Source organism: Eutrigla gurnardus, assembly GCF_963514095.1.
Source record: "Eutrigla gurnardus genome assembly, chromosome: 21".
NCBI classification, from domain to species: Eukaryota; Metazoa; Chordata; class Actinopteri; order Perciformes; family Triglidae; genus Eutrigla; species Eutrigla gurnardus.
In genome coordinates this window covers 2,976,065-2,997,500 of record NC_139932.1, presented here as the reverse complement: position 1 = coordinate 2,997,500, position 21,436 = coordinate 2,976,065, and the positions used below count along the sequence as shown (strand labels likewise).

The 21,436-nt window shown below is 43.1% G+C and overlaps 1 protein-coding gene across 4 annotated transcripts in view; it reads right to left on the bottom strand.

The window, feature by feature from the left end:
• shank3b (SH3 and multiple ankyrin repeat domains 3b) overlaps positions 1-20,917 on the bottom strand; it is a 68,879-nt gene extending 47,962 nt beyond the window's left edge. For 2 of the 4 annotated variants that reach the window (XM_084038459.1, XM_084038460.1), the window contains exons 1-3: positions 20,658-20,917; positions 255-426; positions 1-76 (exon numbers count right to left, since the gene is read on the bottom strand). The exon at positions 1-76 is cut by the window's left edge and continues 128 nt beyond it. In XM_084038459.1, the coding sequence (XP_083894585.1) occupies positions 1-76; positions 255-422 (244 nt within the window). In that variant the 5' untranslated portion in view covers positions 423-426; positions 20,658-20,917. The remainder of the gene's footprint in view (positions 77-254; positions 427-20,657) is intronic. The other 2 variants (XM_084038461.1, XM_084038462.1) reach the window with 2 other exon arrangements.
• Positions 20,918-21,436: the final 519 nt, after the last annotated feature.

Sequence of the window (21,436 nt, the reverse complement as noted above, 5' to 3'; positions counted from 1 at the left end):
GAGACTGAGTCAACGTCACCAGAACCCTCTGCTTACTGGTCCAAACTGGTAACTCTGGGTCCAACCGCAAACACTTCTGAGAGAGCCAGAGACAGACGGACAGAGAAAGAGACAGACAGACAGACACACAGGTTTGTTGTGCTGATTCATTTCATTTAGCTTGGATCACCTCTACTCGAGGTTACACATATATATACTGTATATATACATAGGTCATATATATATATATACTGCATATATACTGTGTGTGTTACCGTCTGCTGCAGGTCTGGGATGCCAATGCGGACGACAATGCTGTTTCCAGGGGGCGTGTCATCCGCGTCGTCGTCCCTGGCAACAGCAGAGCCTGTCGGGTTGCCGTTAGTAACCGCTTGTTGCCGTGGGCGATCATGTTTGGTGTCAGCAACTGGACTCAGAGGCATGTGGCTGAAACACAAAGACACACAAAGCTGGGATCACCGTCTGCAGCACAGCAGCAATAATAATAATAATAGACGTGAAAATTCAAACATGAAACTTTGCTGCTTGTTAGCATCGGAGCTAATGTTCACTAGCAAGCTTAATAGACTGGTTTATCTATATGATGCAGTGATCTGATCCAGAGATCATATTTTATTATGTTTACCGTATTTTAAGGATAGACAGGATCATCATATATTTTAGGCTGAGACAGTTTATTCTCCCACTACTGTTTCGCTCGTAGACGCCATGTTGATTAAAATACACTGCTCAAAAAAATGAAGGGAACACTCATCACACATCAGATCTTGCAACGTATTCCCATGAATTTCCGTATGGAAACGCACGAAAAGTTATGTACAATTTTTTCGTGTATTATCCTACGAATTTCGAAATGACACCAGTGCGCATGCGCAATTCCCTGCAATGAAAAACGGCTTCCATTCCTTTCATTCATAATGGAAAATGCAGCATAATGAAGCATTTTAAAGCGGTTTCGGCATTAAAGTACATTTTGATGACATTCCTAGCAAAAAATATGGCTTTCCTTCTCATATTAATCCTTCACTGAATGTATATGATCTTTCGTTTGTTGGTTAGGGTAAAAGTTGAGGTTAGGGTTAGAATTGGAGGAGCCTGGGATCAAACCAGCAATCTTGCAATCGCCAGCTAATTTGATTTTATCACATCAACTCTATGGGCCTGTACGCACTCCTGAAAATGGGCAGGTCTTGAAGAGTCAACCCATGGTCAGGGCATTGGAGATCTCCTGGACAGTCTCGGGCGGTACTTCGCGACATCGGATGCACCGATACATAAACGCCCATAGATGCTCAATTTAAGGCAGGGAAACATCATCCAGGAACTTCATACACACTCTGGCCACACAGGAGGAACCCAGGGCCCACTGCACCAGGAGGAACCCAGGGCCCACTGCACCAGGAGGAACCCAGGGCCCACTGCACCAGGAGGAACCCAGGACCCACTGCACCAGGAGGAACCCAGGACCCACTGCACCAGGAGGAACCCAGGATCCATTGCACCAGCGTTAGGTCTGACAATTGCTCCAAGGATTCCATCCCAGTACCTAACAGCAGTCAGTGTACCGTTGGCTATGACATGGAGGTCTATGTGACCCTCCAAGGATATGCCTCCCCAGACCATCACTGACCCACCACCAAACCATCATGCTGGACTCCTGTCACATGTGTTTGGTGTGAACCTGATCTCCTCTGTGAAGACAACGAGGCACAGATGGAGGACCTGGTGTTCTCTGGTGAATGCCAGTGGAGCTGCAGGGTGCTGGTCTGTGAGACCAGGTCCCACTAGAGGACATCAGACATTCATGCCACCCTCATGGAGTCTGTTTCTGACAGTCTGGTCGGAAACATGACCACCAGTACAGACACATGCACACATAGACAAAATCTGGGCTTGAGTCCCTGCCCTTTGCCCTTGTAGAGACAAATCCCCCTTTTTCTGCATCTGATTTTTTAAAAATTAATTAAAAGATAAATTCCTCCGCACAGCCTGTCCTGTCCCCATAAATATTGACTGAATAAAACTATTAGGTCTAAATTAAGATGGTTAACTTAAAAAAATGCTTGACAGTGACACTATTTGGCAAGTAGCCTCGAGGATCGAGGATGCCAATTGAACCAAGTAGCAGCTCGAAATATGCCAACTAGCTCGGCTACCTTTTGCTAGTAAGGGAATCATCACATCACATCATCTACTGAATTTAAGAACAGCCCCATGTCTCGCGGAAAAATTCATTTGAGCCCTTGCCTCTCTAACATCCTCTGCAGGTGTCTGCACCATCAGCCTGCTGGAGGTCATGTTGACTCTGGCAGTGCTCCTCCTGTTCCTCCTCCTACAAAGGAGCAGATACTGCTGCTGGATTGATGCCCTTCTACGGTCCTTTCCTGCTCTCCGTGCTCTTGAGACTGTGCCGGAGGCGCTACCTGTGAACCTGACTGGGCTGCAGGTACCACCTCATGCTACACGTCATAACAAGGACACTAGTAGAACCCGGAACGCGAAGAATAAATAATAAATTGTAGACCCCCATATCATTTTATATGGAGATCCACAAAAACATCTTGTGCTGTGAAAACTAAAATAAAATTCACAATCATATTCTTGGTTGTGTTGCAGTTCAAATGACGACAAAATTGCTAATATAATAACCTGATTATACTGTATTTTGTATTATTAATCTGAATATGTACTGTATTGTAACATCATATATGCTACTAAAGTTGTCAGACAAATGTAGTGAAGTAATATGTATCTGATATGTAATAGAGAAGAACTATTAACTAGCCAAAAATGGAGTACTCAATATCATACTTCAGTGCAGAAGAGAGTAGGCATGTAACGATATGAAAACTTCATGTCACGATGCCTAAATAATTGTGATTCACTGTAATGATCAAAATATTCTTAAAGCTATTAAAATGGCACTAAAACATATTGGAATCACTTTACATTTTGTCATGAAACAAATATTCACAGATAAGACATAATTATTTTAGTGAAACATAATCAAATAATCTTAAATAGGATGATCATCAATAATAAGGTCTTGCTGAACAAAAAAAAGGATAAATACATAAAAATATATTTGTATCTCAGCCTGATTTGAGTCGGATGATATTAAAATGAATCTGACAGCCTCCCACACACCCTCCTCACAGCAGACATTTTGCCTTTTCATAGGTGGAAGTAATAACGGAAATAATGGCTGCTTTCCATTCAGGTGTGACTGAATGTAACACAACATGTAACTAATGACGTTTGTGCTTCTGACGAGTCACAACGAGGCAAACGGCTCTCATTCAGATCGTCTGCCGACTCTGATCTGACCTCCACCTTCTCCCGTTCTAATAATAATAATGGCCACAGGATGTTGCATCACATCCTGTTTTTCCCCTGAACACAGCCACACACGTATTCACTGAACATGGACACGAGTCTGGAGAACATTCACGTTTAGGGACAAATAGAATTTCTTGTTGTTGGTCATTTTGACAGACAGGGTTGTAAAAATTCTGTCATAATCTATCTATTTGATTAAACATTTAAAATTGTAATAAAATAATATTGGTGTATTAACATCCAAGTCACATTTTGTCAGCAAAGATGTCCTCGTGGTCCACTAACTGACTGTGTGGATGTGGATCACACCAGGCCACTAGGACTGGACCTACATTTCTAGACCACTTTTCTAGTCTTTTTGACTGCTCATGGCGCCACATTGAGTCTATTCACACATTCACACTGATGGCACAGTCTTTGGGGGCAATTAGGGGTTCAGCATCTTGTCCGAGGACACATCCGCATACAGACGGGAGGAGCCGGGATTCTAACCAGCGATCTTCTGATTGGAGGACTTGCTCTACCTCTGAGCCACAGCCGCCCCAGAAGTAACCGGTAGGAGGGCACTTTGAGAGCAGTTCATTCAGTGCTCATCCAGACATTACGCGACTCCCGTTACATAGCTTAATACGCCTTAAGTATAAGCAGCCATGTAAGTTCAGCACAGCGTTATGAATGAACCCAAAGACCATTTTAAAAGATCCTGAGTCAACACGTTTTCATGTGCGTGAACGTCACTCATTTTAAACATTCAAAGCTTCCTCTGAGGTTTTTTTTATTTTTCCCTAATTTTTAAACAATTTGGTCAGTGACAGAAAATATGGGGTTTACGTGACCTTTGGTTGAGTACATCATTTACATTTTTACAAGGAGGTCTCAGCAAAGGTTCGACCAAGTGGTCTCCGAAAGAGAGATAGTCTGGTCCACAGAGGATTTCCTGTTTGCGTCACCAGCTGTTCCCGCCCTCCAACCCCTTGCCGCTCCTGTTGCCTAGCAACCAGCTGTGGTTGACAAGAAAGGACAAATAAGACGGAACTAATGAATAACGGAGATGGAGCCGGAGATCATATTTCATTCTTTCGTTCTATTGTTGATTCAAATCCAATCGTCACATGCGTGCAATGAATCTTGGGATACGTTGGGCCGAGAAGGATGCATCAGCTGACGCACTTCTCCCCTGATTGGGACACGGCAATTGACTTTTTGTGTAGTGTTTATTGGAGATCGACAAACCAGCTTAGCGGTTAAATACTGCCACCAAGTGGACTGGAGTGTTTGGCTTAACATCAAACCGGTCTGAACATTTTACACCCTTAATGCTGCTTTAAAAATGATCCAAATCCAAATGTATTTATATGCTGCACAATGAAAACTAAGAACACAGTAAAATAAAGTAAAACCATGAAACCATAAAAGAGAAAATAAACCACAATGATGGTGGTGTAGGGATGAGTGTTGCCCAGAGATAAATGTCATACAGTCCCTTATAGACATACAACATCTCCTGCTGCTGATGTTAACTTTCTAATAAACACAGGACATTAACACATCGACATTATTTCATCATCTTCTGCATTAATGCCAATTGACACCTGATTACCAGTGACGCCTACAGAGCCAAGCTGATGTCAGAACTTAGCTTCCATCATTATAGCTGAGGATGAAAGAGACAGACGGAGCGGGAGGAGGAGGATGAGTTGTGAGTTGTCATAGAAACTGGAATCGCAGGGAATCCTGTGCTAACCTCACACTGTCACTCTGTGTGTGTGTGTGTGTGTGTGTGTTAAAAAAAGCCCCCTGATCTACATGCTCGCTGTTGCTATGGCAACGCAGTTGAACAATTTTCCCAGTTCCCGTTTAAAACTATCATCCTACCTGCTGACTTTGTCTCTGTGCTTATCTCTGCTCGAGTCTGTGTTATAAAAACGAAGAAAGAGAAGCGACGAGCGGGTGATTGATTGATCCCACGATCAGATCAATGTTAGGTTGATTGGAGGAGTTCAGACAGGGTTTAGGTGTAGAGGGCGTGACCCACGTTTTGGAGAAGGATTTGTCTGCAGAGCTGAACCGTTTGTTTTTTGCAAACACACTGCTGACAGATGTCCTCATGTAGCTACAGTATGTAGTGGAATTCTTACACCACCTTTTTATTTGCGTGTTTTTGTTCATTTTTGAGAATGGTTTATTAATCTCCTGTCCCTTTCACTCTTATTTAATCAAACTGATCAGTAAAAAACAATAAATACAATTAAAAAATGAAAGTCAAATATGTTTTTTTGGATGTAAAGTAATACAAAACCATTTAAAAAAAATTCTAAGAAATCTCCTGGAAAGCAGAGTCGCATACATTATTAACACACTAAATATATTATACAAAACAAAAGTAATTACATTGAATTCAATGTTAACTGAGATTTAGTGAGAACATATAACAAAATAGATTCATCATTTATCATCGCTAACAGTTTCAACAAAAGGTGTCAAAGTTGATGTAGCAGAACCAGAAATATTGTCATTTAATTCCACTCTTCTTCCTGCATTTGCACCGAACCACCACCAGTTGTGTGTGGGATCGTGGAGCATTGTACTAGTTAGCTAATGTCGTCTCAGAGATGATCAGCGGAGGTAATGTGAGGTGTTTTCATCCATCCTCCATTTCTGACTCGGCAACGCCAGGACGACTAGAGGGAATTCTGACAGATGATCGGCTTTAGTGACACAGCATCACACCAACGTCTCGCTCCAGCCAGTCTTATGTTGTGTGTGCGCGTTGACTTTGTATGGAATACGTGCGATACATTTGCGTTCAGTGTGTGAACACGCTGGAATCCACGATTCAATTTCAAACGTGTAGTTTTCAACAGACGCGACACATTTGAGAACATTTATCAGTCTTCACACCTTTAGAGGCTTTGTGGCATTCAGGTTCCTTACAGCTCAGTGAACACACACACACACACAGTCACACACACACACACGCACACACACACACTCTGGGTCTGCTCTCCTCGGCCGTCTACTGTGGAGTATATAAAAGCTTGTTTGCAGCTGCATCCATCAGCTGATGCTGCTCCCTGAGACGCCTCCACACACCACTCTCCTGCTCCCAGATGCTGCACCACGCCCACCTCCACACACCGCTCTCCTGCTCCCAGATGCTGCACCACGCCCACCTCCACACACCGCTCTCCTGCTCCCAGATGCTGCCCCACGCCCACCTCCACACACCGCTCTCCTGCTCCCAGATGCTGCACCACGCCCACCTCCACACACCACTCTCCTGCTCCCAGATGCTGCACCACGCCCACACCCACACACAACTCTCCTGCTCCCAGATGCTGCACCACGCCCACCTCCACACACCGCTCTCCTGCTCCCAGATGCTGCACCACGCCCACCTCCAAACACCACTCTCCTGCTCCCAGATGCTGCACCACGCCCACACCCACACACAACTCTCCTGCTCCCAGATGCTGCACCACGCCCACCTCCACACACCGCTCTCCTGCTCCCAGATGCTGCACCACGCCCACACCCACACACAACTCTCCTGCTCCCAGATGCTGCAACACGCCAACCTCCACACACCACTCTCCTGGAAACACATGCTGACATGAACGTAGTCCTGCTTGGATCCATTTACATCACTGGAATTTGTACTTAACGTTTCAACAAGGCAAACAATAAGCAAACTCAGGAATCTGATCTTCCTTGAAGGCACCAGAGAGTTTTTGCTCTCTCATTCAACCCATGATGATCATGCACGCTGAAGTGAAGTGTGGCCGAGCTGGTGGGACACAGGGTGAAGCAGCTCACTCACAAGAATGCCTTCCTTTCATTTACTGCAGTAAAATCTTGGTAATAGCAGCAACATTTGTCTGAAATGTCAGAGGGCCAGTTTTAAAAAAATAAATGGAAAGAAGAAACCCGTTCCTCCAGTGATGAGTTAATTGTTTTACTGGACAGATGGTTATATCAGCCAACAGTACGTGAGGCCTTTGTTACATTATGGAGGAGTAATGGGTCACAATCAAGGGTTTGATTGAAGAGAGTCCTCCACAGTTATCTTCGCTAGGAATACCTGTAGCACTTTGATCATAGCACTGTTGTACTTAAGGTATGTTTGCTGAACAGCTACTACTTTACTCAGACGAGGACCTAACACTTGTTTCTATGTTTTAGATCTTACTTTATCGGCAATGATATGTTGTGGTTTCTTTCTTTTGACAAATGTACTTATTGTAAGTCGCTTTGGACAAAAGTGTCTGCTAAATTCCCTAAATGTAAATATAAATGTAAATGAAAGACAATTTTCCGTGTAATGTGTAGCAGTTACGGTTGCACTTGAACCTGAAGTTGATTTCATTTGTGGACTTTAGAGTGGAATAAGACACTGTGGGACTCATATACGACTGTAAAGGGGCGTTCACACCGAACGCGACTCAAATTAAATGGCAACCAAATTACATATCAAAGGTGGCACTGAGAACGAGAGGGAGAGCTCACTCTTTGGTGGAACTCCTCCCTTATGAATGAATGAAACCTTGATTTGCACAAAGAGTACAAAAGAATATCACATTAACAACCACACGACAGCACATAATATGACAAAAAACAAACAAAACATCATAAAAAGCACAATTTGGGAAATTGATAGAGGACATCACGTGTGTCATAAATTACTGCGATGACACCTCTTTAAAAATACTTTTAAAATTCTCACAAAACAGGTAACATAATAGAACTTGATAATGGTGTCACATTTTATTTTGACCTAGTTTGTATTGTGTATGGACATGGACTGGACTCTTTTCACATTTTACTATAGTTGGAAGTTGAACTGCATCATGTAACAGACTAAGAGCTGGTGATAACACACAGATGATTTAAAATCCTCCACATTTGTGTTTTTGCTAGCTGATGAAAGAACACTAACTGGGATAATTCAATAACTGTAAAAGATATCAAAAGTCATATCACAGTGGGATAGTTTAATCCATTTCATGTTAAAATGAAGTCTGAAAGGATGCAGAATAGCATTTCATATTGAGTAAGAAGGTTTCCCCATTGAGTAACATTGTTAAAGAAATAGAAAATAAATTTTATTTTTTACAGTTTAAACTGTAAAAGAGGTAGAATTGAGAAAAGTCATAGCACCATGTCATTAAAGGCAGAGGGTCCTTTGGAAAACCACAGAGACTTTGAACGCATCACTGAACTGATAAAGTCCTGCCCCCTTGGTTCAGACCTCTGTTCAAAGCCTCCGCCCTGTATTCATTGCTATCGGTATGTTATGAGGATTTCACGTAATATAACAGAAAGTGTTTCTGTGGTCGAAAAGACTAGAAAAGCGTTATAGAAATTCAGCTCTCCCATTCTGTAGCAAGCAGGAGTTGAACAAGTTTGTTTTCATATTTCTTTCATGCTAGTCTAGTATTGGTCTTTCATGTTGAGATGCAGACAAGCATTCACATTTTTTACCTATACTTTAAAAAAGGTTGAACTCGGGGTACTCACTTTAACGTTAAGATGTGGATTGTGAACCACAACATCTCCTCCACCTTCACCTGTATCTCTCTTCATTTAGCGGAATCTGTCATCTGTTCAACAGCATTTGATAAGAAAGTTCAGCTGAAATATTGTTTCAAACAAGCGTCTACTTTTTTTATTCTGGCGTGCTGTTATTATATTCTGACTGACGTTTTTATCTCTGTTTGCTTTCTGTACCAGTAACTCACTGCAGCTTTATCACTACGGCTCACTCCATTTGTTCTCACTGTTTTGACAGAACAGTAAACAACAGATTAGCCAGTTATGTAATATAACTGATCTCTATGTCAGCTTATTGAAATAATACAGCTGCAGCCTCGGATCCAGAGTCTGGATGAGTGTCCAAATGACTCATCTTTGTCTACTTCCTGCCTCTGTAATCAGCTCTGAGCTGTTGGGGTTGATTACCAGCCTTCAGTTGTTCCTCCCCACTTCAGAAACTTGAGATCCTCCAATCACATGCTCTGAATCCCCTTCCTGCCATTTAAATCTCTGAAAGAAATCTGTTCCTTCTCTAAGGGGGAAGATGGCCGACAGGTCAAGATCCTGATAGGAATCATCACCGACTAATGACGAGGTTTTCTCTGGCGTTTGATGAATCTGGTTCAGAACCCCGAAACCTCCATCTGATAACCTTAGACTGATAACACTTCAAACCGGCCAAAGCAGAGAGTTCCTTCACGTTTGGGTTTTTGAACTGAGAAACTCTTATTGATTGTAACAAAAGAAAACACAGTTTTCGTGCATCAGTGCCCAGAATAAAAGCTGACTAAATGCGATTAACCTTCAAAGTGAAGGTAAAGACAAAAGGCGAGCCAACGCTCTGACAGCTGTTCAAACATAAATCTGTGACACTGTTGTGAAGTTCAATAACACAGGAGTTTCGACATGATTCCCATCGCTGAGTCGCCTTTAGAGAAAACAATCAATGGCTTCAGTCAGGAGAACCTAACCGGTCTGATCTCATTATTCTTAGATGTTGCTTTAGCTTACATGATACAGTTTGATCAACTTTTCGCACAACCAGAATATACAACTTCTATGGTTGGTATAGATCGACGAGACGTCATGCTGATCCATCAACATTTCCAATAATCTTTTATGCAGATGAGACTATTGTATTCCTGAAGAATGTCAACAAAACAATAAAGTATTTTGTTCAATCCTACTTTAACTGAAAGCTAGAAAAAAGCCACACATGTCTAAGAAGTAATTAGGGCTGGGGGAAAAAGGGGTACAGCATAGCATTACGATATCTTACGTGGCAATACTGTATCGATACACAGATGCCAAGTATTGATCTTTTATTATATAAAGTATTAAAATACAAATTAAACCTTTAGGTAACAATTGCTTCTTCAGTCCAGTAGATGGTTCTGAGTTGAACCGATTGAAAACTCCATCTTATTATATGAGATTAGATAAAATTGCAAAGAAGAGAGATGTGGTTCCTTGACAACAAAAAAAAATCAGAATTTAAAACATGAATTTAAAACTTTTTTCTCAGAACAGTACTTTGTTTTTTTCTACCTTTAATAACCTTTATTGTAACCTTTTTCTAGCACTTTTCTTAAAACAGTGCTTTACATGCAACGGACCTAAATCATCAATAAAACTGAAAATAAATTGTAATGTATACGGTAAATTATTTATTAACTAATCACACCAACAAACATAATAAACAACAGATCAAAACTTTACAAAAATTAAAAGCGGTTATGGAGCTTTTTACATAAAAAATGGCTCTAATATGCCTCTGTGCATGACCTTAAACTAGCACTTAAAGATTATTTTGGAGAACAAGCTGTGAACAAAGTATGAGATATTGGATGGAATCGGATCGTCTACTGCCCTCCCTCTCATCAAACAAACAGATCATTCACAATGAATCAGGCGTCACAAACAAGAAAGAGGACATTCTTCCGATAAGTCAAATTAGTGCGACCAATTGAGGACTAAATCCGTACTTAATGTGTCCATTTTCAAACCTTCAAACACCAAGATCAGACATCTTTCCCTCTTCTATTCTTTTTTAAGAATACATTGTGGTATTTGTAAAAAGGTGGCTTGCTCCCTCCAGGTCGGGGGGGAGTTCCTGCCTCAAGTGGAGGAGTTTAAGTATCTTGGGGTCTTGTTCACGAGTGAGGGAAGGATGGAACGCGAGATTGACAGGCGGATTGGTGCAGCGGCTGCAGTAATGCGGTCGCTGTATCGGTCCGTCGTGGTAAAGAGAGAGCTAAGCCGAAAGGCGAAGCTCTCGGTTTACCGGTCAATCTACGTTCCTACCCTCACCTATGGTCATGAACTTTGGGTCATGACCGAAAGAATAAGATCCCGGATACAAGCGGCCGAAATGAGCTTCCTCCGCAGGGTGGCGGGGCGCTCCCTTAGAGATAGGGTGAGGAGCTCCGTCACACGGGGGGAGCTCGGAGTAGAGCCGCTGCTCCTCCACATCGAGAGGAGCCAGTTGAGGTGGCTCGGGCATCTGCATCGGATGCCCCCTGGACGCCTCCCTCGGGAGGTGTTCCAGGCATGCCCCACCGGGAGGAGACCCCGAGGAAGACCCAGGACACGCTGGAGTGACTATGTCACCCGGCTGGCCTGGGAACGCCTTGGGGTCCTCCCGGAGGAGCTAGGGGAAGTGTCCGGGGAGAGGGAAGTCTGGGCGTCCCTGCTCAGGCAGCTGCCCCCGCGACCCGGCCCCGGATAAGCGGAAGAAAATGGATGGATGGATGGATGTGGTATTTGTATACCTTTATTTGAGTTGATGGAAGAGACCTGACAGGAAATGAGGAGGGATAGATGGCAGCACCAATTAGTCACCAGGGGGAGATGGTTGGACTGGTGTCTTGACTCCTCCCACACAAGGCCCCGCTCACCTCTAATTTTGGGGCCCATCCTTTTCTTGTTTTTTTGCTTCCTTCCTCCTGTGATTTTTCCTTTCCTTCAATCTCCTCCTACTCGTGTTACAGTTCAGACTCTTTCTGGAAATCCTACTTTCACACCTCAGAAAGCAGAAAATGTCTGCTATGTGAGGGAAACACATAGAGGCGTCTCCAGTAATGATTCTGCTGGTTGTTGTAAATGTGATTGTAACGTCTTCTCTGGTCCGTCCAGGATGTTCAGGTCCTGTTAGGATCCACATCTTTGTCAAATTCTCCAGCAGCGGGAAGCTTCTTCCTGAAATAACTCAGGGTCACCATTTTGATCGTTTCCCGTTTTTGTCCTGAGCAGAGCCGCTGTCCTCCCACACAGCCTGAACAATAGAGCAGCTACGATCTTCAGCTGGAAATAAGAATTAGGTTTGTTCACCCACACGGCTCTGAGAAACCGACTCCTGATGTGGAGTGGTTTCAGCTTTAAATCATTCTTCTTTGATATCAATGATTCACTTTGTACTGATTAACATAATTATAACATAATAATAATAATAATATTCCCAGACAAAAATTCCAAGATTCGAAGTATACAAATTAATGGATATTTCACTGAGAATAATGTGGCAAATTTACATTATAAAATGACAAATTTCTGATGAAAGAATAATCAAATAGTGAGATATAAAGTCATGAATTCACGAGAAAAAGCTTTTAGGAGATTGAAATGACAAATTAAACTGCCGCCTGAATTTGATCAAGCTAATTCACTTTTAATTTGGTTAAAATTCAAATATCTGATCCCAAACAAATTTACTCATCAGAAATTTGGAGTTCTTGATATCATGACATGCAGTTTTAAATATTGATAGAGAATCTGAGTTTTTTTAAATTTATTTTATATAAAATGTATATATATAATATTTTTTGTGTAGAATTGTAAACTTGTGTAAATGATGAGAAGATGCAGAAGATGTCCTGACGCTTGCTGTATAATTCAGAAAGACTGAATGTTCCTTTATAGTGAGAAGAGCGTCTGTGTCACCAGCTGACAATGATCACAGTCTCGCTGTGTTGAACATTATCAGGATTAAAAACAAGCTTTCACTGACACAAAAAGTACCAAGTAACATGCCACGGATTCCGTGTTTTTATCCGAGCTGGACTAGAGAACATTCAGTTAAAACCCCTCCTCATTGTTCTCTGTGAAGTTAGCAGGAAGTGATGTAATGTAGCCACAGTGCATTTCATGTAGAGTGAGCACTGCAACAGTCTCCATTTAAAAAAAATAGCCTTTTATATGCTACATGACTTGTCATCAGACAGTCATCAACCAGCTTCTAAAGTGCATATTTTTGTGCTGTGTGGTGGATCTAATTTAAGCGGATTTAGAAAAGCAACTGATAATATATATTTGGAAAATCAACGGACTCATATTTAAATGACCTGTGTTAACTGGTTTTAAATTTGCGATTACAGATTGACGGGGCGGTATGTTGTAGAATGAATGGTTCATTCATTTTGATTGATGTTGCCAACATGTTTACTAACAATGAACTAATACATCTTGTCATCACAATGATCAACTGTCATTTCATGTTGACACAATAAACTATTTTACAACAACTAGAGAAATGAGCTGTCATCATTTATAGACACATAGCTGGTCTACCAGTAAGAGTATGAGGTTTTCATTCACACAAAGTCTAAAAAGCAACTTTGCAGTATCGAATTTAGGTTCTTACAATCAGTATCGCAAAATAAGAAAAAGCGCTATCAGCCCAGAGGCACAAAAACGATTTGGTTCTCATTATGATCCTGGTTAAGGAAATACAACCAGGAATTGATGGAACTTGCTAAGATGATTTATGTTGCGATAGCAACGTCACGCTATTTCCACCTTCTTCTGACAGACTAGTTATATTTTCCACAAGATGTCCTAAAATGTAATCATGAATAATTTTAGACTGAACCAACCAAAAGATTCAGTGGATCACCAGCATCTGATAAGTCCTCTGTTGGTAAACGAGTACTTTCAATATGTGGCCAATGAGGACAAGATGTACAAAGATATTTCATAATTCTAATGGAGACAGAAAAGCTTATTCACTTTTTCAAAACAGATCAAACGATTGAAGGTTCCTGTGTTGTGGCATGTTGTCTGGCAGCCAGAGAGGACTCATCTGTCCTCTTTAAAGACTGAGATACAAAAACACTTCATAGACCTTAAATATCCCTGGAAGCAGCAAAGCCATGTCGAGAATTAGGCGGTAAACATGGATTAACTCACAGTGGGATTGTCTGCAAGCTTTAAGGACTAAACTGTTCTTTTTTCTTACTGTTTTAGTCTGTTAACTACAAGTGTCACTACATATCCTGTGTTAGAATTAGTACTACAAAAGCATTTCCATCAAAATATACTTAAAGAACCAAAAGTGTGCAGAATAATATTATTGTATGTATAATATACAGTATTTAGGGCCCGAGGACCAACAATGTTAGGCCTTCGATGGCCCTATTGTATTTCAACAAATTATTTATTGTCTTTGTAATACTTTTTAGGACTTTTAAGGGGCTAAACGTGTATGAAAAATTTCCAGGTGCATCTACTCTGGTGCAAATTTGTATATTTCAGGGGTCTTGTATTTGGGCACAAAAAGTGGATCGCTACACTACCAACAGCCTTTTAGGCCACGCCCCTAACTTCAATTGACATAAAATATGGCACACACATGCAGCACTGTCTGCTCTACTAAACTGCAATCAAGACAATAACATGGCAACAACCTGAGGTCTATTCTGCCTTGAATGAAGCTTGTCCTCCTGGCTATAGTTACCTGGAAAAAGCCCGCTGCACTGGGCGTGGTGGTGGCTTAGCTGTGGTATACCGAAGCAATTTTGATTTGTCTCCCCTGCCCCTGCCTGCATACGCTTCATTTGAATGCCTTGCATTTAAATGCAAACCCCCTTGCTCATTTACAATAGTCTTGGTCTATAGGCCCCCCAAACCTAACTCAGCTTTCATCCCAGAGATACATGACCTCCTCACCACACTCTGCACAACCTCAGCTAATATTATAATACTTGGTGACTTCAACATTCATGTTGACACTCCCTCCTGCCACCCTGCTTCTGAGTTTCTGCATCTCCTTGACTGCCTCAACCTGACACAACATGTTGTTGCCCCAACACACACCAGGGGGCACACTCTTGACCTAGTCATCACAAACTCCACTCTCATCAGCAACCTTTTGGTGTTCGACCTGGGCGTGTCTGATCACAAGGCCATTTCAATGGAGCTTCCAATCCTGTTCCCCCTTGACAAACCCAAACGTCAGATCAGCTTCAGGAATTTAAAAAATATCAACCCGAACTCCCTAACTTCTGACCTACAGCATCTTTCTTCTGTTAATTTTCAAACAGCCACTGACTTTGTGAATTTCTATAACGCATCACTCAGCAGTCTCCTGGATCTCCATGCCCCTGTCAAAACCAGAACAGTTACTTTCACCCATTCAGCCCCCTGGTATACCAGCCAGCTGCGGGAAATGAAGAGAGCAGGACGTGTCCTCGAACGGCGTTTCAAGGTTTCAGGTCTCACAGTGCACAAAGCAGCCTATCGGGAACATCAGAAGGCCTACTCAAAATCCCTCAGTGATACACGGTCTCGCTTCTTCTCCAATCTCATCAACAATAGCTCTGGAAACTCCAAAAGACTTTTTTCCACTGTCAATAACCTTCTCAAACCTCAAATCCCCCTGAAACTAGACACCACACAGGAGCAGTGCAACAACTTCATCTTTTTCTTCAGGGCAAAGGTAGATAACATCCGTGCCATCCTCTCCACCCCCTCTACCCCCACAATCGCAACTGTCAGCCCTCAGCCTGGGACGACGCAACCTCTCTGCTGCTTCCAGGACATCACACAGCGTGAGGCTGAGGAAATCATGAGGAAGATGAAACCCTCTACCTGTGCCCTCGACCCATTCCCTTCAGCTTTGATAAAAACACACACCTCTGCCATAAGTCCCATGATTACTAAAATCATAAACTGCTCCCTCCAGACTGGCCACATCCCATCTGTCCTGAAAACTGCAGTCGTTAAGCCACTCCTTAAAAAACCCAGCCTTGACCCGGAAGTGCTTGCTAACTACAGACCAATCTCAAATCTCCCGTTCCTTTCAAAAGTGCTGGAAAAGGTAGTTGCTGCCCAACTTCACGACCACCTTCAAACAAACAACATGTTTGAAAAATTTCAGTCTGGTTTCCGCCCTGGCCAAAGCACGGAAACTGCTCTGGCCAGGGTCACTAACGACCTACTGATGTCAGCTGATGCTGGCTCACCATCCCTGCTCATTCTCCTTGATCTCACTGCAGCTTTTGATACGGTTGACCACCACATTCTCCTCCATCGCCTACACTCCACCATCGGACTATCTGACTCAACTCTCAACTGGTTTACCTCCTATCTCACTAACAGAACTGAATACGTCTCCCTGGGAGAAGCCAAGTCAGACACACTCCCCGTCTCCTGTGGTGTCCCCCAAGGGTCAGTCCTCGGACCCACCCTTTTCACTGTCTACATGCTTCCCCTTGGCCGTGTCATCAGCCGGCATGGAATATCTTTCCATTGCTATGCTGATGACACCCAACTTTATTTCAAAATCAACCCAGCATCCTCTGACACCCTGCCATCTTCCACACTCACCACCTGCCTGGGGGAGACAAAGGCGTGGATGAAGGAGAATTTTCTGCAGCTTAACAGTTCAAAAACTGAAGCCATTCTCATTGGCACCCCACATCAGACCCGGTCATCCACCATTACCAGTATCACCTTCGCCGGCCACGACATCCACCTTTCTCCATCAGTCACCAACCTTGGTGTAATAATGGACCCCCACCTGACCTTTGAACTTCACATCAAACAGCTTTGCAAAAACTCTTTTTACCACCTAAAAAACATTGCAAAACTTCGTCCATCACTCTCTCTCCCAGATGCAGAAAAACTCGTCCATGCCTTTGTCTCCACCAGGCTGGACTACTGTAATGCTCTTCTTGCCGGGATCTCCAACAAAAACATCCAAAAACTCCAATACATTCAAAACTGTGCAAAACTGTCCTTACAAGGACACGAAAATTTGACCACATCACACCAATTCTCAAATCCCTCCACTGGCTCCCTGTCCCATTCAGGATTGAATACAAGGTTTCCCTACTGACCCACCAGTGCCTCCATGGTAATGCTCCTATTTACCTGAAGGAGCTAATCACCCCTCAGCCCACTTCACGACACCTCCGCTCCGGTCAGGCAAACCTCCTGCAGATCCCAAGGACCAAACTCCGAACCATGGGAGACAGAGCTTTCTGTCACGCCGCTCCCTGTCTTTGGAATGCTCTCCCTGACCACCTGAGAGCACCACTGACCCTGGACACTTTTAAAAAAGGCCTAAAAACCTACCTTTTTAAAAAAGCCTTTCATTAGTTGTTTCCTTTGGAGAGACGCTCTCTCTCCAAATTTTAACTTTTACTTTTCTTTTTTTATGTTGCACTTTGAGATTGTTTGCTCAATATAAAGTGCATTACAAATAAAATTCATTATTATTATTATTATTATTATTATTATGTCCCCTGAGCAAAATTAGTCACCATTTTGAATTTTTGGAACAACAAGTTTTTTGAGTGTAAATATGATTTGAGAGAAATAGTTAAATAGAAGAAGCTAGGCTAAAAAGGCCATTCCTATAGTAGGGGTTAAATTATGGAACAGTGCAAACAGAAATCTAAGAACTAGAATCATTTATAAATTAAACCAAATTATGCACAACTTGAATTGATGAGAAGAAAGTCTACGACTCAATGCAACACACATGGATATTGGAATACTTGGAACTGTACAACATCAACAGGACACTAAAGAGCCTTCATCAAGAACTCAACTGAGCTGTGGTAGATGACTCTGCCAGGCCAACTCATAGCTAAAGAGTTGCTATGAATACTGGTTCTGAACTGGAGTAACCATCAGTCTCCTCCTCTACATGGATGACATCAAGCTGAAATGAGATCAACTTCGAAATGAGATCCACTTCATCTGGATCTACAGCAACAACATAGGAATGTCTTTCTAATGCTAGATACGCATGGTCAGATGGTATCCAAGAGAAGCAAGATGATCACAACTGAATGGGTCTAATTACCAGAAGGCAACATAGCAGATGTCCAGGACAGCTACAAATACCTTGAAATCCCGCAAGCAAATGGAAACCATTTCTAAGAGGCCGCAAGGAAGTAAGGCAAGTCCTGAAAAGTCAGTTGAATGTTAGGAACAATATCAGAGCCATCAACACGTAGCACTACCAGTCTACATCCAACCATTCCATTGTCTACCGCCAATCCCAGCTGTCCACTACCAGTCTTAAGATCAATAATCACAAAGCGAAAGGAAGAGATAGAAGCCACTTATATCGAGAAAAGAAAGTTCCTCACCATGCAAGGAAGGTTACACCTCAAATCCAGCTCTCTGATTGTTCACTAGGTGAAAGGAGGGAGGCAGAGGACTAGTGAGCATCAGAGCCACTATGCAGGATGAAACAACCAAGATCCAGACAAATGGCTGATATTGAGAAATCATACCAGTGGCTAGACAAGGATGGTACTGGTCAATAAAGGCCAAGCTCTACCACACCAGACAGGAGCCCAGGTGCAGACCGGGGTCTACCATGCCAGACAGGACCCCAGGCTGTGCAAAAAGGCAGTCCACCACATAAGAGCAAGGTATGAGATGGAGGCAGGTACAGCGTACATGGATTACCATAATCAAGTAGGCATAGTGAACAGGAACATCTGTGCTGAGTATTATGGGCTGGATGTTCTGAGGTCAAAATGGAAGACACCTCCAAAGCTGGTTGAGAAAACCAAACTGATAAACTGGTGATGGGTAACCAACCTGACATGGTGGTGGTGGACAAACAACAGAAGAAAGCAGTTGATAGATGGAGCTATAACAAGCGACACAAACATAAAAAAGAAGCCTGTACTATGTGATAGAGGAGCACTCAGGGCTGTAATCCCCAAACTGTTACAGAGGTTCCAGCAGAGTCCAGGAACAACATCCGAGACCTTCGTCCAGAGGAGCGTAGTCCTAGGAACAGCTAAGATACTGCGCAGTATCCTATGAGATGGCGGACACTGAATGTTACTGGTGAGTTGTGCTTCTTTTTTTATCACTAAATGTCATCTCTGATGGTCCTCTAATGATACAGCTTTCAGACTGAGATGACAAGCTCAGCATTCAAAGTATGAAACAGCGTCTTCCTGGTAGTGGAAAAACAATTTCAAACAATAGACCAACTAGATAATCAGGGCAAATGGTCTATCATACAACAGTGGTTAGACTGGTGATATCTATATATGGGTATAAATGTATAAATGGGATGGGATCCATGGCGCCCTGAGTCTAACTTTCTGCCAGAAAAAGACCTTGGGCCCTAGTTTCGTGGCGCAGCGCAGGGTGGCGGAGCATGTTTCAACCAGCGCAGCCTTGCGCACGGTCAGTTTGGTAGTTCGGTGAATCGCCTGCGCCGGATGTGGCGGCGCAGCAGGGGGAGGCGTCAGAGATTCAGCTTGGCTGGACCCTTGCCGGGTTCCACCATTATGTCTACTGCTGTGCGCCCTGACCCTGTTTTGTGACAGACATGCCTAAAATGTGCTTACAATTTCTATAGTGATATATAATATCGGCATTATAATTATTATGACTATGATGATTTTTCATAATAGTTTTGGTGCCCCCTCAGCACTTGGTGCCCTACGCACAGCGTGTGATGCGTGTAGTGGGAGCGGCGGCGCTGCTTCTGTCATTGGGTTGTCAAGTGACACTTGCACTGCACCTCGCCTGGCGCATTAAAGGTGAGGAGAGGAGCTCATTTGATTGGTGAAGATCTGATTCGGCTGTGTTAATCCCACTCCACGCCTTCTCTCCTCCTCGTCTCCCACTCACGCCTTCTCTCCTCCCTCTTTCCAACTTCCTGGGGTAGGAGTGACGGGAGGAGTGCCTGTGCCCGACTTCGCCATGCACGAAACTTGCAAAGTCCAGGCGGACACACCCCATCGTCGTGGCGCAGGTGCGCAGCGCCCCGACTACGCCTGGTCTACGAAACTAGGCCCCATTATGTCAACACAAGTCCAAACAGGCTCTAAATTGACAGGTTTAAGTCTTCAGTTTATAAAATGCCTGGTCCTAGTCTCCATAATCCTCGTTGCATCCTATTTAAATTGACTGGCTGACTGCTTCTAGATCTCAAGTCTTTGCACGCAAGTCCCAAGTCATGGATGTTGAGCTTTGAGTCCTAAACAAGTCATAATGCACTCTTCACCAAATGTAATGACATTTGCGTCTTCAGCTGTAATTTTGGACCTGCACATTTTGCAAACTACAATTGATGTATGTAGTTTTAATACAAGGACAAAATCACTTTTGGTAGATTTTTGCCCAACATTATAGTCAGTAATGTCAGTAACAGTAACATGTTTCTCTCCTTCAGTTTGATTGGATGCAGGTGATTGGTTCAAACAAAGTGGATCTAGGGAATTAAGTTTTGACTTGCTGGGAATGAACAGAGTCAGCTTAAGTGGATTCAGGAAATTGATCATTTTTTGCCACAAACTTTTAACATAATTTGTCATCTTCATGCCAGTTGGAAAGTAGCAAGGGGCTTTTTTAATTGAACAGGCACATTTAAATGAAGTCACAATTGATTTAAGTCCCAGTTGAGTTGAGTTCTGGGGATTTTTCAGCTGGAGTCTAAAGTGTGTCTTGAGTCTGACTCCAGTCCAAGTCATTGGACACGGGTCCACACCTCTGCCAGTACTAAAGATAAGACACACTGCACTCACCTATCGTCAGCAGTCCCATCAAACTTTTCCAATGGTCTTCACTGATTTCTACTGGTCTCTTCTCGTCTGTCCTGGCCTGGTCTGATCCGCTCTACTGGCTTACTGGTCCGGTAGTAGTTTGACTTCTGGTCCAGCCTGAGGTGTAAGGTTCTGTCTCTGGTTGTGTCTTGGTTGGACTGTCGTAATCCTGTGAGTGGTATCAGAATGAGGACTTTCTGCAGCCGATGAAGTAGTTTCCAAGTATGCTGTCGGTTCTCTAGTAGGATGAGCAGAACCACAATAGAGGGAGAGGTCTCACAGTTTCAGACTGTATTCTGGGAGCTGCCCTGCCCATCCTGTAGAAAAGGAGGAAGAGAGGGAGGAAGAGCGAGAGGAAGACAGGGAGGGAGGTGGGTGGGAGGGAGGTAAAGCAGAAGGGGAGACCAGGATATGAAGGAGAGGGAGGAGGAAAAAAACATGTCAAAAGAAAAGTGTGTGTGTGTGTGTGGGGGGGGGGGGGGGGGGGGGGGTGTAAAGAGAAGACGAAGCGAGCTGTCTTGCAGTTTAAACCGGAATTGGGTCAGACACAGATGTGGGGGCCAATTCAGGTTTAGTCATTTACACAATATAAAAAAGTATCTGTTAGCATGGCAACAAAGGCTACAGAGAGAGCAGTAAACCTTGTTTCTAACTGGTGGTATTGTGTAAATATTCCTCCATCTGTCTGTTTTTATGCTCAGAGGCATACTAATAAATATAAAACTAATAGCGTCAGTTAGCAGTAAGCATTTATGAACCAA